Here is an 18999-nt window from a genome sequence, read left to right as displayed (position 1 = left end):
ACCACTCACACCACAGGATGTCTCGGCATGCAGTAGTACCCACGATGAAGGGTGACTCTCCTGAGGTGAAGGCAGTACTTGCAGGCCCCGCATCAGTTAATTCAGGTCGCCAGACACAATACTTGGTTCACGGTCATGCTGCTGCTACCCAGTGGAGTCCTGCATACGATGTAGGGGCAGAAGAGGTCACCCCTCCCCACTTGGTACTGGCGGGCGATGTAAATCCCTTGCAGGAGGTCCTTGATGTCCCTGAGATCTCTGCAGAGAACACGGGGCAGCCAACCAGCCACTGGAGAGCACATCTCGGGTTATGAAGTGTGCCTTTGAAGTTAGGGGTGGTTCAAAGGGCTCTCCTTTGAACCACAGATGTCTCCCCTACATTTCGTCCTCATCTACCTGAGGACGTGGAATGTAGATCTTTATCTTTAGTGGGGCCATTCTATGGGTCTGAGAGGCCAAGTGACAGAAACCTCTCCCCCCAATCGTTCTATCCCAGGCCCCAAATGGCAGGGGGTCTGTTGTTCTGATTGCCCAAGTATTATAGCTGTTACGTGGGGAATGCACAGATGTGCTGTTCCCCCGCACCCAATGGAATGAAGCGGAATTTACAGGACATACAAAGCACTTAAGATTCTAGAAATGCCCATTTCCTGGAAGGGCATTAAAAATAAAACCACCTTTACCATTAGAGGGGAGTTTGTCACTCTGAATACAATGATACCAGACATTATGGGGCTGCGCCTCTGCAATCCACTATTGAAGCCAGACCTAATAAGACTATCAATCTCAGCCCCTGTTTTAGAATCCACATGATGCCAGAATCAATATCTATATAGAAAATCATCCGTGTGCTAGTATGTGCACATGGGCTAGCGCCTTGGGCCAGGGACCGCACCTTCAAAAGTCCTCTGGCACAAGTGCACACCCCTGGGCCTGCCATGGCTGGTCCTGCCCACATTAGTCAGCACCACCTCTTACCCTGTAAAGGACATGCACTTAGCTTCCACCCTGCACCTACAGGGGAACAGTGCCCCGGGCTCAAGGGCTACTACTAGGAGACCGGCCCCGTATGACCACCATAGGTAGGGAACATCCATGTGGGGGTCTTCACTACCAGAGCAGACTACCCTTTTTATACCTGCCCTACACCTACCACATGGCCTGTCTTTGGGGCCCACCGGGGGAGGTGTAAGGCTGGCTCAGTGTTGGCCCCCACAAAGGGGCTGGCATCCTGATCACAGGCAGACTAGCGCTCTCGCTGGCCCATCCAGTCGGGCCTAAGACATGGTTAACAGGGTCTTCTAGAGGGGGCACTCACAGTGCAATGTCACCCTAGTATTCTGTGCCTTACGTGCCCGGAGTACGTGGGTACAGGGTCCTCTTGGGTACAGCACTTCAACCATGCCAGTCCCTTTCTAACATAGGTAGAAGGGCGTGTGCATTTTCCCCACTGTCATACAATGGAGAAGTTCCCAGAGTTCTAAGGTCATGTCCAGGAAGTCAGCAAAGACTAGGAGGAAAAAAAAGCAAAAAGTTTTAGGAAAAATCCCCAAGAAATGTCATGTTCAGCACCCATTGAAACATAGCATGAAAAGGGTGCTACGGAGGCAGAGGAAGGCATCTGCCCATGGTTACAAGTATGGCTTCAGTGGGGAAAGAAATGTTGGTGTTTCTGTTATGTCAGCCTTTTAACTCTCATAGAGGTGTATATAGATTTTTTACATAGATTTAGGTGTACATAGATTTGTACAGTTGTTAAACCCAATATGTTGTGTAGTGCATGTGATCTGAGATATGAAGTTGGCATAATGTTCATCACTGTTCCTTTCAAGTACCTCCAAGTATATAATGTCTGCTGCTGGCGTCCCGGTTGTGGAAGGCTATCATGGGGAAGAACAGTCTGACCAGCATTTGAAGGAGCAAGCTGCTAAAATAGGTTATCCTGTAATGATTAAAGCAGTTCGCGGTGGCGGGGGTAAAGTAAGTCCTTATTTTTTATTTGTTTTATGTGACTTTGTATTCATTTTGTTAGAAATTTAGGGCAGTGCTTGGATATTAGATTCCTCTTCAGATCATCCCTCTAAATGAATAGGTTTTCACCAAATTGCCTTGGACTCTTTAATTTTATTTCCTAAATATTTCTTCATATGTCTCTAGTAGTGATTTACTAACAGTGCATCAGGGCAAGGAAGAGTTTCAAACTACATTGAAACTAAATCAATATATGCACTCCATATAAATGGATATATCATTAAGATTGGATATTCACAATGTATATTTTGAAGGTGAGGTTGAACTATGCTCTCTGTTTGCAACAAAACTTTCCTATTCAGAAATATGAAAATATTAAGTGTTAATAAAATGCATTTTTCATTTGAACTGTCTGTCACCTTTAGCATTCCAGCAATCTTGTGTTGACTGCAACCTAGTGACTGGACACTGCATATGCTTTCCACTACTGCGGCTTTAAGTTATACACTAACCTATTCGATAATTGTAGGCCTTTTTTGGGGTTCTCGAATTGGTCTGCAACAGTAGCCCTACCTAGGAGTCCACTGAGGGACGCCTGGTGCAGTGCTACTCGAATAGACTAGGCCTGATAATGAAACTGTTCAAAGCAGATTTCTGTGAGGGTAGACCTGAGTGTCAGGAGATAACAGGATAAGTGTCTCGATTTTAGGTTAACAATTGTTCGTACTCTGTCGAATGCCAGTTTACCTGCCATCAGTTAATGATACTACTACCACCAACCTAATCCAGTGCTCCTGCCTCTCTCCATTCATGGGCCTACTCAAGTGTCATGATGTCTGTTGCTGGTAACAAATTATAGAGGGCACAAAAATAGGACAGTTTGGAGACTCCCCTGATGCACAATTGTGGCCCTAACATCTACTAAGTTCCTGTTTTATTTTGAATAGTCTCTTCTGGGGCACTTAAATATGCCTGCAGGGTTGCAGAAAACTTTGGTACTACGGCCCATGAAAACAGCAGCGGTTGCATGTCTAGCTTATTAAGGATCCCCCTTCAGATGCTCTGAGGAATGGTGGTCAGCCACACAAGGAAGTTCTGGCTCTGCCCCGATACACTTATGAAGAAGAGCTCTCCTCTGATCGCTGTATCAGTCCAGCCCCATCCCTCCCAGTGCTGCTGCAAACGATTTCCTCAGACTTTGCGAATTTTAGTGCAATATGTTTATCTTTTTGATGGAATGAGGTTATTAGACAGGAGCAGTGTACTTTTCTTTGGTGTTATAGATGTTTTTAGGACAATATCCTCTTTGTCTGCTTCCCTTTCTGCCCACCCATTACTTGTTAGACTCCACTTCCTACCCCCATTTTATGCCTTGCATGAACTAAAATGTCAATAAATTAGATGCTTCCATTGTATCAAATATTAATAGTTAAATCATATAAATAAAAACATTGAGGAAACTGAGCATTAAATTGGGTAGATGATCATAAACGGCCGGGGTCAGCTCCCTCACCACAGTGCCATTTGTCCTCTTGAGTACATGTGCCCTCGGTGCTCATTCTGCATGTGTTTCGCTTTAGGGCATGCGAATTGCGCAGAGCGAACTGGAGTTTTTGGAGCAGCTGGAGTCTGCCAGGCGAGAAGCCAGAAAGTCCTTCAATGATGATGCCATGTTGATAGAGAAGTTTGTAGACAATCCTCGGTAAGAGACCATTTGATTGAACCTTTGATGAACAACACACTTGAAAAGTTTAAATATCTGAAAGTGGGGCTTCGTTAATCCCCCCTGGCCTGCCTGTTTTAGAGATAAGTGAATGCTCTTCCTTGCACTGTAGACATTACTCTGTGTCCACAGTTGTATTCCCACACTGAGGAATTTCTGAACACTTAAGGCGGGATGATGTTTGCTTGAATTTGTGCTATATGGCTACATAGTAGTATATCAAGGTTCCCCTTCCTGAATAATTGTCTGGTTTTTAAAGAAGCTCAGTCCTTTGAGTATGTCTCGAGGCACACAGTAAAACAGAAGTCTTGGTTTGGGTACTTTGTTTTGGAATAGCCCCATACCTTGTTATTTAGGGTCATGGAGTTGTCAGGCTCATACAAGACACTGTGTTTCTTTTCACATTAGGCATGTTGAAGTACAGGTGTTTGGGGACCAGCATGGCAGTGCAGTGTATTTGTTTGAAAGGGACTGCAGCGTCCAGAGAAGACATCAGAAAATCATTGAAGAAGCTCCAGGTGTAAGTAGAAGTTGCATTTGCTTTGTTATAGCTTGAAATGGGAGCCTATCCTTATGGGTAGGCATGGAGGTCTTTATTGATTGTTTCATCAACAACTTATCATCCATTTTCATTATAAAGTGCATGCATTTTTTTTTTTTTTATATGGAGCCACAAACCTTTCTCTTGGAGGACAGTTGTGTTTTTAAAAGCCTTGGGCACTCATTGCAGTTTGACCAGTAACACTTTAAAATTAAAAATATTCCAGGGATCGTTCAGCCTTGTGTCCTAGGGATCAAGTTCGAAAAACAAGGATGTTTTTGGCAAAATTGATGTGTATTGTAATAAGAGATAGGTAGAAAATGTATGAGAGACTTTCATTCCGGGAATGGGTTTTGCAAGGAAAAGTGTGACTTTAAGGGATTTACCCTCTGAAGGCAAAGCATATTAGTTTGACAGGATTGCCTACATTTTTAGATTAGTCACAGAGTATTTGTATGGTTCTAAACTTTTCCTACGTATTGGTAAATCAAGGTTTTATACCAGATTGTCCACTGCAGTTGTTTGCCCTGTGCATTTTGACATCGCCTCATGTAGAGGAGTTTTGGTGGCCTTCAAGACATGAACTAAAGCCCTCTTGCATAGGCTGGTTCTACTTACCAAAGTTTTAATATGGTAATTGATGTTCTAGCCAGGTATCAGTCCGGATGTGAGGAAAAGACTTGGAGAAGCTGCTGTAAAGGCTGCAAAGGCTGTGAATTACGTTGGAGCAGGTATGCCAAGCTTCACTGCTGGAGTTAAAACTTGTGACTTGTTTATACTGCATCGGCAAAGCGTGCACGTTCTTTGGTATCTCATCAGATACCGCTCATAAAAGTGCCAGCAGATGCCAGTTGTGATCCTGGTTGGTCATGAACATTGAACACTCTTGATTCTGTTGCAGCTTTGTTGGACCTCCTGTTTCACATGGGTGCTTAAGATGGTGTGAAATAAATTACTTTGAAGCACTTGCTTGCTGTTTACATCAAAGTGCACTAGGCTACAGTCTTAAGTGAGGCTTAATTTTCTGTGTTTTACACACACTCATTAGCCTTTTTTCTACCCTTTGAAGCAAGGTTGCTCTTCTCAAAAACATAAACCCAATAATTGATTTTAAAAAAATAGCACTACTAGTACTTTTGTGTCTCTAGTGTGTGTTTTCTTTAAATGTAAACATCCAGTGTGTTTTTTAGGAAGGCTCAGTTTGACTTAAATGATGTAGTGAACTTTTGACTTCTGATGTTTTAGGAACTGTTGAATTTATTATGGATTCTCAGCACAATTTCTACTTCATGGAGATGAACACCAGGCTGCAAGTGGAGCACCCCGTGACTGAGATGATCACAGGCACTGACTTGGTAGAGTGGCAGTTAAAGGTAAGTATGTACATTTTTGTGTGAAAGGCACAAACACCAACGGGGCAGGAATGAAGCTTGATGCATTCTGGTGGGTGAGTGTCTGATAATGAGTGAATAGACAGGTCCATGTTCCTCGTAGACCTTGTGAATCCGGTACTTTTTTTATTCTAATTTGATAAACCCAACAGCACCAGTAGTATGGCTAAGTGTCCAACGTTTCAACTTCAAGCAGCTGGCACCATTTTGCTCTCTTTTGAAATGTGTTTCACACATCACGTAAAATGAATGATTAAATGGTTTAATACTTCTGGAAGTATTTCCTCTTCCGGAGCAGAAGAGCTTTTTTCAAACAATGCTTCTATGCATTTTGAGCATTGGTGCAGTATGAATATTCCCTTTTTATGCTAGAACTTCAATTTCCATTTTTTATATTTTTGATACCAGCAAAGTTTCACCAAGAACAGTATTAATATACCCATCTATCTGCAATAATATAGATTCAAACTCACAGTAACAGAAGGGATCATAGCATAAACGTTACTTTTCAAGAAACTATTCTGACATCAGAAGGAGGACATTGTAGACTCGAAGGAAAAATCTGAGGGTCATACTCTGGGAACCCAAACCATGTGGGCTGGAATATCCAAAGCACTTTTTTTAAAGGATTTCCACCTTTCCAAATGCGTTTCCATCCAAGGGGCCGCATCTCGAAAAGCAAGCATGGCCACCTGTGCAGCTATAGTACATTTTCCAGCATAATGATGTAAATTGCTAAACGAGCACCTAGCAACCGCCTTGTAATTTCTTGTAATTATTATTTTTCGGCAACGGTCCAGTGTAGATGCACAGTTTGGTGGCAGAGCTCTGCAGTTTGTTGTCATAGTGGGCACTGGTTGCCTATAACATGAATCAGCAGCTCACAGACTACTATGTTCTATTCCACAACTATGGCCATGATGGGAGTGGGCTGAAGAGAAAAATGTAGTTACGCAACTCTTGTAAAACCTTCTGCTATACCCTTAGTCTCCCAACACCTTTTTGTTAGGTTACATTGCGTTTCATTTTTTTATATAAGAGTTTGTGTGCACTATTAATTGTCTCTGTACTCAACAACCCTTTAGCCTACCCATGGATGCCATACTTCAGGACTGCTGATGTTCGTGATGTTAGAGTTAGGACGCACAGCGCAAGGAATAGGCAACAGAGGTGCTGGTGCTGGTGCAGGCAGGAACACCTATACGTATTTGGGATCATTATTTATATGCATTTAGCACAGGAATCAGTAAGGTGGAATGGGTGGTGCTGGTCCTATGTAGTCAAAGCAAGTAGCTTCGAACTAAGAATGTAAAGGCTACTGCAATAAGAAGGTAACATATTTCTACTGCCATTCTTTATTGTACCTTATGATGTAGTCCCATAATTGACGGTTTGCCATAGTCAGAATGCTGTAATAAAGGGGAAAGGCTCTTTTGTCGGTAGTATGATAGAACAGCTGCAATAATAGGGAATCAATCGTTTGGGTAGTGTGCAGAATGTTTTAGAAGGATAGGTGACTTTGTTTCTGCTCTGTAGGTTGCTGCAGGAGAGAAGCTCCCGATGACTCAGGAAGAAATCTCCCTCAGGGGTCATGCTTTTGAAGCCAGAATCTACGCAGAAGATCCTAATAATAATTTTATGCCTGGTGCTGGCCCATTGCTGCACCTTTCTACACCACCCCCAGACATCTTCACTCGAATAGAAACAGGAGTAAGACAAGGTAAAGTCAACTATTGAATACCATGTAAGTACTGCATCAGTTTCCACTATGTCCATATTCTGCTGTGACCCACAATCCCTAATTTATCATCATATTTTTGCAACATAGCAAGGGAGGGTGGAACAAAACAGCAAGACCCTAAAGCTGTGAGAAAGGTAAATCCGCACTCAAATTTAACTTTGAGCATAGGTTGTCAATAGAGGGATTCTTGCAGTCTCACAGCTGTCTAGAGGGACCGAGCAGTGGCCAGTGTCCTCTAGAAAGTACAACGTTTGGCATGCCAGAGCTAAAGGACAACTGTATTTTAGCCCTGAAGGCTTGGGTTGAATAGAGGGTCGCACATCTACTTACCTATGGCAGCAACTGGTTTGGGGTCTATCTCTGCAACTACTGAACAAGCTCCATTCAGACAAGTTATTGATTTACTATAAAGACTACACATCTCTAATGCTGAAGAACCACTCATACTTAGAAGAAGTTTGGAAGTCTCAGTCGAAGAGCTTTACAGAGTGGTTTTGTCCAGAGGCATGGAAACTGTATGGGCCAGCTATCCTAACCAGTAGCACCTGTCAGCATGTGGCTTGGGAATCAGCAATACATTTTATTTACTCCAATGTTAGGAATGCCATGTTAAATTTCAGTTTTTATCCTGCATATGTGTGAAAAACAGTTGTGGTAGTAAGACCTCATGTAGAGGCAAATATTTTTGGCTGGTAAGGCTACTCTTTATCTTGGACAGAGACTTGGTACTAGTGATTTAGGCAATTGGCCACAGCTTTTAATCATCCATAACACCTGCACATCTAGCTGTTATTCATACAGATGTTTACCAGGCCTGTCATCTGCTGGTTTAAATAATGGTGCTTGTGTCAAACCCGAGCATGGCCTGGCTTAGTCGACACAGACTCCAACTTTTTGCCACTCCGGTTTAGCTCAGCTGCCACCCTGCCTTTGAACCCTGAATCTGCAGGTCATCACTGTTTCCTGCTCTCCGCTAAATTTAAGAGTAAAAAGAACAGGTGCTGCTCTATAAAGGGTTAATGAAATGTGAACATGCACAAATTGAAAGCAATAATGTTTCAGCAAGGTATCTTCTTTAGTAACAAGAAACCAGATAATTGATGTTTTGTATGTTTAATACACAGTGTTTGCCCATGAGAACCAGATTAATAGTAATAAGTCAAACAGGGTGGTCGTTGTGTGCATAAGCACTTCAAAATCTAGTCAAGCCTTTAAAATTTTGCCACACAGCATACTCTTGACAACATGGCATATGTTCCGCCTACCATTATATGCAGGGTGGGAACTATAATGCACTTGTCAATCGGCGAACAGAACACCTACCACGTTGTGACGGCAGATAAAGATGTCGAGCAGGCCTTAAGGAAGTCCATGATTTTCTCAAGTAAAGGAACAAAACTTCTGTGGCTGCTTGCCTAGTGAAGTAGTGGCCATGGAAGGTAGGTATTCATGCACATCCATTGAAAGGTTCACCTAGCAGCAGCTCTACCTCTCAATTTACCAGTACTTCAGTTTTGTATGATAACAACATAAAGCAAGTAGGGAAACACAGGGCTGACTGAGATGGGCACTGCGGACAGTAAGCAGGACTCTATTGCCATTTCCCCTGCTTAGATCAGACTTTACAACTATGACTTGGTCGAGCCTAGCTAGGTGTTTCAGAAATGCGATCAGCAGAGGGGTGCTCCTGCAGCCTTGCAACTCTCCCAGGTAATATGAAGTAGAGGCTGCTGCTTCTGTAGCAGTAAGATTCTCAATGATGGACAACTGAAAGTTAAGGAAAGGCATGAGTCTTCCTGTGGTTGTCTGGCGATCAACAACATACGTATTGTATGTAACCACTTGAATCTGGTCGGTAAACAGTTTCTTGTACCAAGTGCCGGTTTTATGACTCGTATTTTATGACTGAAGAATCTGGTCGTTCTTATCCACTTCACCTATGTACTTGTTGGTAGTCTCTTGCCCTTTCTTTTTCTATGGCCTGGACTTTGGCTTCAAGGGCTATTCTTTTGGTTAGTCTTTCCAGCTCTGGGTCTGGATCTCATAATCACTTTTATGGGCCTGACCTACCTCCAGGTACAGTTTTAGGGAAGAGGTCTCTAAGGTTTTCCTCTTCTTCTGGGCTTTTGGAAGGAAAGCCTTCCCGATGAGTACTGCTGTCACTCCTATCTTCACTGACTAGGCCATCTTCAATATTGTCAGTGTTTTCCTCTATTGCTTGGGTTTATTAATCTCCACAAGCAACTCCTGGAGTTGTGCCTTGGTTGGTTTAGGCTCCGCTTTAGTTTTGCAAGCCTTACAGAGGTCCTTTAACTGCTTCAAAATAAGATACTGGTAAGGGACCAGGTTGAGTTCCTCGAGTCTCTCCTCTGAGGTGGACATGTTTAATGTAGTAGGGACCTTTTTTGAAGATTGACAAAAAATTATAAACTGACTTTGTAAGGCCTAACTAACTAGTACACTTCTTGAATTTCTAATACTGTGGACTGGGGGACTTAACACTAGGCCCTATCAGTTCATTTTAAAAATTTGGAAAAATCAAAAAATAAATTTTCAAAAATATTTTTGATTAAACACAATTGTGGGTTTCTTTGTGGAACCACCTTTTGACCAAGTGGTATCAGCAAATGCAAAGTCTTGTACTCCACTGTTTACCCTCCAATGAAGGAAGCTTGCTAAATATCTAGTGTACCAATGTAAAGGTACACCATGCAGATAGTCCAAATTACTCTTACTGGTTTACAGGGCTCAAATTAATAATCCCAATTGCTCTCTTTGTGGTACTGTTGGCAAGCAGTTTCGGCGTATCAGAGGGTAGTGTTAAGCATTTGTTGTCAATAAATGAGACACACACTCCAGAAGAAACTCAAGACCAATTTAGAAAAATAACGTACAATTTTATATTAATTTAGACCCAAGATCTTCAAGTTCAGGTAAGTCCTTTTGAGTTAGCAATATTTAAAAATACTGAAAATGCAACTGTCAGATTTGAGGCATGAGCCTCGAACGCGGTAATGTTATCCTATAGGAGAAATATACACTGCACAGTCACTTGCAAGCGACTTACAGGACTGTCCTTCTGGACTCAAGGTAAATGGGGGCCAATGTCCAAGAAAGCACCAACAGTTCAGTTTACCTGCCCTGGTGTGTCCTGGTGCAGGGGTGCTTCCATCAGTGGTAGCCTCGAGCGTTACTCTCTGAAGTCAATGGGAAAAAGTACCTGTAAGAAAATGGCTGCATGCAGGGACTTGGGGACCAGTGCAGCAAAACCCAAAGAGCGGCTCAGCCCTTGAGGGTTTCTGGAGCAAGGGTGCACCATTGGTAGGTACAGACTCTGGCTTTGAGGCTCGGGTGCAGAGGTGTTTTGTCCGGCGGGTTGCTTGCATTGGAAGCTCTCATTTTTTTAGATAGACCTGGAGATGGGTACGAAACAGGACAGCAGGACCACTCTTGTCGTTAGCTTCAGTAATGCTGATGTCCCACACCTATAAGTCTGTTTTTTGGATGTTGGTGTCCGGGCTGGACACATAACAAGCTTTGGCAGCTGCAAGTGCTCTGGTACACTGGGTATTGGTGCAAGGAGGCTCTGGGCAGGCTCAGCATCTCAAAGACTGGGTGGGTCCACGGGCTAACCTCCGAGACACTCGAGATCCCCTTCCTGGCGAGTTGCTCCCTTTGTAGACCCGACGGTCAGCAAAACGGGGAAGTGGGCAGTTGCGGTTGCTGCCTGCAGGTGCAGGGAATTGGCTCCTCCACTCCAAGGGAGATGCTGGCTGGTTGGCGAAGTGCTTGGAGGCCTCCAAAGCTTTGGGAGGATGCACAGCTGCAGGACAATCCGGGTCTTTGTAATCGTCAGGACAGAAGCAGGCAGGCAGGTTTGGTGCCAAAGTCCACAGCTAGTCCACAGTTCTTGCGCTGGTCAGCTGTTATTTGTCCTCCTTCTTGTAGTCAGACAAATCTCAGTTCCTGGTGTCAGTGGGCCTCCCATAATAGATTTAGGGGCATTAAGGATAGTGTAGGGTAGTAGCCAATGGGCTACTCACCCTTGGGGTGACTACAGCCCCTATATGACCACTTCCTGTGGGAGTGGGCATAATCCAGTCCCAGAATTCATAGTTCCACCAAAAACAAGATGGTGGAACCCTTCTTCAGTGGAGCACATCAGTTAGCCCACCTTAGGGGTGTGTCTAGCCTGGTGATGCCTGTCCTTGTGCCAAATGGGCCTCAGGGCATGGGGTGGCAAGGAAGTTGGGCCGCATATCAAGAGCAGGAGAGGCTTTCCAGCCTCTGGTTTGGTATGCAGATTTACTAACTGTCCTGCAGGAGGAGGTGATAATAAAACACCTTCTCTGGAGCAAGCATTGTTTCCTGACCTCAGAGAGCCATGCCTGTCACCTACCGGGGGTCTGAAACTCATCTGTGGTGGCAGGCTTGTCGGGACAAGTCAGCCAGCACACTAAAAGACTAGGAGGGTTCAGGGGACACCTCTAAGGTGCCCTCTGGGTGTATGTCATAATAAATTCAATACTGCCAGTATGGATTTATGGAGACGAGGTGTTTGATACCACACACTATAGGTTTCAGTAAAGGCATCTTATAGCTGGGGAACTCGTAATGACAAATATCCAGTGCATATACTTAAGATGGCTTCCTTGTTCACTTGTACCATCTAGTAATTAAACTAGACAGCACAGGGACTCATGCAGATATGCCGTCAGATGTAATATAATGCACTATGCGTTAGGGCTATAAGGACTGCTTGAGGGGCAACTCACATATAACAGATGCAGTGCCTTGGGAATGGCATACAGTGAGTGTGTTTTGTTTTCACACGTGGTTTGAACCATGTCTTGCAGCCTACAATGGCAGTCTACATGCAATTTGGATGGGGGTCCCTGAGGGAGGCACAATATATGCTGCAGCCTTTAGGGACCCTCTTTAGTACCCATGCCCTAGGTACCAGGGGTACCATTTACTAGGAACGTAAGGGGTGCTAAAGCGTGTGCCAGTTGTACACAATTTAACCATTTTACCTTGTTTTTAGGGAAAGAGCACTGGCACTGGGGCCTGGTTAGCAGGGACCCAGTACACATCAGTTAAAAAACATCAGTACCACTGGCAAAAAGAGGGGTGACCATGACAAAAAGGGGCACATGCCAACAGAGTTTTAATGCATGGAAGCATAAAGTGCAAGAAAGTCTCTTGCCCACTTTTCATGTACTTGCACAGACTGGACAGTTGTGGTTGTTGTACAGCTTTTTTTGTGGTGGGTAAGACTGCAAGCAGTCCCTGTCTGAATTTTATGTAGAGGCTCTTCTTTGTCTCCTGGTCTGTATGGTCCATTTGTGTTTCGTATGGACTAAGGGCCTTGACACTTAAGTACTCTGTTAGTGGACTACCTGTGCGTTTGAAGCATTTTTTCGTAATCTGTTCCAAGTAACATCTTTTAATTATTAGAGAGCTTGATCTGTTAATTCATTTTAGTCTCTCCTAGAAGTCATTGCATCCTATTTCTTTTTTAAAGTTTGAGAGATTTGATCTAGCCACTGTGATTTAAAGAAGTCCTTGCTAGTCCAAATGTTGTAATATGTTTTTAAGTAGGTAGCCCTGGTTGGTTAAGCGCCAACTAGATGTATGGAATATGGTGTAAAAAGAGCTCTTTAAAGGTAAATCGTTGTTCCCTGGGCTAAGTCACTGCTGCTCAGATCTAGATGGCTGCCTTGCTGGTGGCCATGTTTCAATAGTTTTATTTTATTTAGGGATGGTGTTTTAAGGGGCAACACCAGGATCTGGGGAATGGATTGCTGCGCTTAGTGTGATGCTTCTCTTATGAGTGAGCTAGGCCCCAACAATTTTAGGATCATATTCGGGTTGGAGGCTAAAGAAACCACCTCCCTGTTGCCTAGGACCGGTTTGCTTCACTGTTGTTGTAATAAGAGTAGGAGATAAGGCTCTGGCATTTGCCAGTCTCCTTTGACCAAGGTTCAACATTTTGATCTTATGGATCTCATGGCAGGCACCCTTGCTGCTAGTGGAGCCTTCCAGGGAAGTTCATTAAAGTAAAAGAACTACAGGAGTGCACCAATAAATACAAATAATTTAGGCCAGTGTTCTAGAATTGTAAAAGTGAAAATAGCAAATACTGTTCAAATTCTTTTATTTTATTTTTAAACTGACTTATTCTAATGAATGAGATACCATTCATGGTAATAGAGGAAAGACTTTTATTTAAGAAAAGAGGAGGATTTGATGATCTTCTCAAATTGTGTGGTACCATGACTTGGAAAAAATATATTTTCTAAAATGTCCCTTTCAAGTAAAGCACGATGATGGTAATAAAGTAGTGACCTGTGATCAGGTCACAATTTTTGGCCTAATTTAGAATATCCATAAACAGATCCAATACAACTGAATAATATATATTATTGATGTTCTATAATAGTAACAATTGTTACTTAGCAACTGGTACATACCAGAATGTGTCCACAGAATTCACAAAAGGGCTGCACCAGAACTATATTCCTGTCTTCATCAACATCTTAATGTCATCCGTTATGTTGTCACAACGTGATGCCCATTGATATGAAATCCTTCTCATCAACAATCGAAATGAAGTAAAAGTTCTCCAAGGCTGTCAGACCCACCTAAGGGAGAGTTTGAAGTATGTGGAGGGTGGTCCAGGCCCTTAGTCATAGATCTGCAAGGGCTGAAAAGGATATTGCACAAGAGAGGGTGCAGTGTGGTCTGGAGGATAGTGAAAAACATAAAGAAAATGAGACCGATGTTGAGCAGGAGAGTGATGCTGTAAAAATATGACTGTGTCCTTTCATTTGTTATACACGAGTGAGGTGTGTGATATCCTCCAACACCCACATAGTAGTGCTTAAACATAGATGTTTAGTGTTTATTCTGTGAAATGTTTATATGTGTTCAACAGAATGTTCTGTGTACTGTTGGAGACCACTCTTTGTGCTTTTGTCTGGAGAATCATCCATTTATGTTTACTAATCTGGAGACCATTACCCACTTTGCGTAGTCATTGCTTTAATCTTCTGTTTTTTATATTACCTTGGACACTAATAGCATGTTAGCTAGCACTGTTGTCCACACTGAGTAATGTCTTTCCTAGCTTGTCTTCCGACCTGTCTCACAGTCTGGCATAATAGTCCATAATTTGTTTTGACTTGTGTGTGCTGTTACACGAAGGGGCCAACCGAAACGTATCAGTCTGGACCGGCCCCCTGGCAGAGGGGCTCAGCCTGAACTGCATAGGCTACACTATCTATGACAAGATAACAAGCAGGTCCAGCCATGTTTGTCTCAATCAGTATAGTTAGTGAAGTGTAGCTTGAGTTTCCAGTAACATCAAGCAATGGATCCATATTTGGACTACTCTCTTCTACTTAGGGAGACTTCAAAGACAGAATTAATGTGCTGTGAAAATACTTGAGCAGAGCTTCCTTAATTATTCAGGCATTACTTTTGAGTACTAGAGTAACAGCAACATGTAGTAATTTGTAACTTGTGATCTGCATAGGTATTGTGATAGCTACAATCATGTCTAGAAGATCCTGGATGTCTGTGCCTCACTTGACATTGATACAGAGTAGTTGACGCATCACATCAAAGAACCATTTCCTTGTCCCTTTGCCAGCCTGAGGCCTAATTGCCAGTCTGCTAGTAAGCAGAATGTTTATGTATATAATAAAAAGGTGACCTAGCTGTGTTTTGTAGCATTTTACATGGGTAATAAGAGTATAAGAGCCTGATTTAAAACTCGACGTACGGGTTACTCCATCTCAACAGTGGCGGATATTCCATTTGCTGAAATATAAATCCTATTATATATTATGGGATTTAGATTTGGGCGAACCGGATATTGGGCACCGTTGTGACAGAGTAACCTATCTGCCGAGTTCTAAATCAGGCCCTAAGTTAGAAGAGTTGTCTGTATCTAATGTTCTTTCCTAGCTTGATTTCTGCTAATCGCACTTGCAAGAGAAAATGTTAAAATAACCCTTAATCTTCTGTTATTTTTATATTTTGAGTTTCTTTGTCCTAAGCAAAATAATTCTCTTTCTGTTGAACTTGCAGGTGATGAGGTGTCTGTGCATTATGATCCTATGATTGCTAAGTTGGTCGTGTGGGCAGAAGATCGGCAAGCTGCACTAATGAAGTTGAAGTACTGCTTACGTCAGTACAATGTAGGTGATGGAAGCAAACTCCAAGAGCACGCTTAATTAACATAATGAAGCATAAATGTGACGTAACACTAACTTTCAAAGTCTAAATTCTGTTTTTCTCTTTAGATCGTTGGTCTGAACACCAATATAGATTTTTTGCTGAGTTTGTCTAGTCACCCAGAGTTTGAATCTGGAAATGTCCATACAAATTTCATCCCTCAACACTACAATGAGCTTTTTCCACCCAAAAAGCCAATTTCAGCTGAGATTGTTTGCCAAGCTGCTCTCGGGCTCATACTTCAAGAGGAATTGAGGACACAAGATTTTAGAAGAAAAACCAGAGGTAAGGACAATTTTTATTAGTGGTTGATAGGTCTCAGGGCATCAGAGCATTTTTTCCAGTATTTTAATTTAGGTTCATTGGTTCCACCCTGACAATTTTATAATTAATAATGTTAATTATTTTGAAATTCCTTCAAATTAACATTGTGCCTCATGTTTGGAAAATGTAAAGAATGAGTTTGTTGCTTTCGGTTTGGTGCCTGCGCATACCCTGTGAATTTGTGAAGAAATTACGAAAAGTTTGAAATGTGTGTTTCTTGTTGCAAACATGACCTCTCTTTCAGCCCATTGACAGACATCTACTGGTATTTCCTATTTTCAAGACTGTTTTGCACACTATTTCTTCAGGAGATCGAAATAATATGTTCGATGGCATCTGTCGCTGTAGATACGCATGTTTTGCATAGCTCGCCATCTGGTGTTGGGTCGGAGTGTTACAAGTTGTTTTTCTTTGAAGAAGTCTTTCGAGTCACGGGACCGAGTGACTCCTCCTTTTGTCTCCATTGCGCATGGGCGTCGACTCCATCTTCAATTGTTTTTTTTCCGCCATCGGGTTCGGACGTGTTCCTGTCGCTCAGAGTTTCGGAATGGAAAAACAGCTAAATTTCGGAAGATTTTCGTCGGTATTGTTGCGTTCGGGATCGGCGTAGTCAGAATCAACACCGCATCGAAGATCGAAGAGCTCCGGAGCCCTTCGGGGTAGTTTTCGATCCCCGTCGGGGCCTGCTCGGCCCGACCGCGTGTAGAAGAACGCCGATGGAACGGACCCCGTTTCGTTTCTATCCCAAATGCCACAAAAAATACCCCTATTCAGACCAACACTTGGTCTGTAACCTGTGCCTATCACCTGAGCACAGTGAAGACACTTGCGAGGCCTGTCGTGCGTTCCGGTCCCGAAAAACACTCCGAGACCGTCGAGCAAGAAGACTTCAAATGGCGTCCACGCCGACAGCGCACCGAGAGTTCGAGGTACAGGAAGAGGAAGAAACCTTTTCGATACACGAATCGGACTCCGAGGAATTCGATCCACGAACTGTGAGTAAGACGTCGAAAAGCACTCATAAGAAGATTGTCAAGGCCCAGGGGACGCCACTGCCACCAGGCCATGGCTCCACCCATAAATTCGGTGACCGACCGTCGGCACCGAAAAAGGCCCAATCAGTGCCGAGACCGTCCGACTCCGGTCGAGACACCGGCACGCAGCCTTCTCGGGACCGAGAAAGTGCTGGAGACATACATCGACACCGAGATAGCGGTGTAGACACGGCTCGACGCCGAGACAGCGGCACCGATGAAGATCGACGCCGAGATGTTTCGACTCCGAAAAAGAAAAAAGCCACCTCGGAGCCGAAAAAAGATGCAGACAGGGTTTCGGTGCCGAAACAACCTGCAACCGACCCAGTTTCAGGCTCTTATACCGAAGAGCAATTAATGACCTCCCAAATGCGAAAGCATAGGTTTGAGGAAGACCTGCAATCCACCGATGTAGACCATACGCAGAAACGTATTTTTATACAGCAGGGGACAGGAAAGATAAGCACCCTTCCCCCTATTAGGAGAAAGAGAAGACTGGAATTTCAGACTGACCAAACACCACAAACAAAAATGGTGAAAAGGGTTACTCCGCCACCCTCTCCTCCACCTATAATTCACGTCTCGCCAGCAAAAACTCCATCACATTCCCCGGCTCACACCACCATGAGCCAAGGTGACCAGGATCAGGACGCATGGGACTTATACGACGCCCCTGTGTCAGATAACAGTCCGGAGGCATACCCTACAAAGCCATCACCACCAGAGGACAGTACTGCATATTCTCAGGTGGTGGCTAGAGCAGCACAATTCCACAATGTAAGCCTCCACTCAGAACAGGTCGAGGATGACTTTCTATTCAAACCCTCTCTGCCACCCACAGCTCCTACCAAAGCCTGCCTATGCTCCCTGGTATGCTTCGGCACGCAAAAGACATCTTTAAGGAGCCGGTCAAAAGTAGGGCAATCACACCAAGGGTGGAAAAAAAGTATAAAGCGCCTCCTACAGACCCTATTTTCATAACTTCGCAGCTGCCACCAGATTCTGTCGTTGTAGGAGCAGCTAGGAAAAGAGCCGACTCCCACACATCTGGGGACGCACCACCCCCAGATAAGGAAAGCCGCAAGTTCGATGCAGCTGGAAAGAGTCGCAGCACAAGCTGCAAACCAGTGGCGCATCGCTAACTCACAGGCACTTCTTGCGCGCTATGACAGAGCCCATTGGGATGAGATGCAACATCTCATTGAACATCTACCCAAAGACCTACAAAAGAGGGCAAAGCAAGTGGTTGAAGAAGGACAGAACATTTCAAACAACCAGATACGCTCCTCCATGGACGCAGCAGACACAGCTGCAAGAACAATAAATACATCTGTGACCATCAGAAGGCATGCATGGCTACGAACGTCTGGGTTTAAACCAGAGATTCAGCAGGCAGTTCTCAATATGCCATTCAACGAAAAAGAACTGTTCGGTCCAGAAGTGGACACGGCGATTGAGAAACTTAAAAAGGACACGGACACTGCTAAAGCCATGGGCGCACTCTACTCCCCGCAGAGCAGAGAAAATTACAGCACCTTCCGCAAAACACCCTTTAGAGGGGGGTTTCGGGGTCAGGCCACACAAGCCAGCACCTCACAGGCAACACCATCCAGTTACCAGGGACAGTACAGGGGAGGCTTTCGGGGCCAATATAGAGGAGGGCAATTCCCTAGGAATAGAGGAAAATTTCAAAGCCCCAAAACCCCTACTACTAAACAGTGACTCACATGTCACTCACCCCCTCCACACAACACCAGTGGGGGGAAGAATATGTCATTATTACAAAGCATGGGAGGAAATCACTACAGACACTTGGGTTCTAGCAATTGTCCAAAATGGTTATTGCATAGAATTTCTACAATTCCCTCCAAACATACCACCAAGAGCACAAAATTTATCAAAACATCATTCCGAGCTCCTGGAGATAGAAGTTCAAGCACTATTGCAAAAGAACGCAATTGAGTTAGTACCAAACACACAAATAAACACAGGAGTTTATTCACTGTACTTCTTAATACCAAAGAAGGACAAAA

General features: G+C 43.8%; 1 protein-coding gene across 2 annotated transcripts in view; it reads left to right on the top strand.

The window, feature by feature from the left end:
• The window catches only part of MCCC1 (methylcrotonyl-CoA carboxylase subunit 1), a 127776-nt gene that overhangs the window by 51322 nt on the left and 57455 nt on the right, over positions 1–18999 (top strand). For both annotated transcript variants that reach the window (XM_069213104.1, XM_069213103.1), the window contains exons 6-13: positions 1833–1980; positions 3552–3673; positions 4103–4214; positions 4885–4966; positions 5481–5608; positions 7163–7346; positions 15462–15571; positions 15677–15893. In XM_069213104.1, coding sequence (XP_069069205.1) covers positions 1833–1980; positions 3552–3673; positions 4103–4214; positions 4885–4966; positions 5481–5608; positions 7163–7346; positions 15462–15571; positions 15677–15893 — 1103 coding nt within the window. The remainder of the gene's footprint in view (positions 1–1832; positions 1981–3551; positions 3674–4102; positions 4215–4884; positions 4967–5480; positions 5609–7162; positions 7347–15461; positions 15572–15676; positions 15894–18999) is intronic.

The sequence above is a fragment of the Pleurodeles waltl genome, chromosome 11 (assembly GCF_031143425.1).
Source record: "Pleurodeles waltl isolate 20211129_DDA chromosome 11, aPleWal1.hap1.20221129, whole genome shotgun sequence".
NCBI classification, from domain to species: domain Eukaryota; kingdom Metazoa; phylum Chordata; class Amphibia; order Caudata; family Salamandridae; genus Pleurodeles; species Pleurodeles waltl.
The sequence above is the reverse complement of the archived record's forward strand: the minus strand, read 5'-3'. Positions and strand labels throughout refer to the sequence as shown.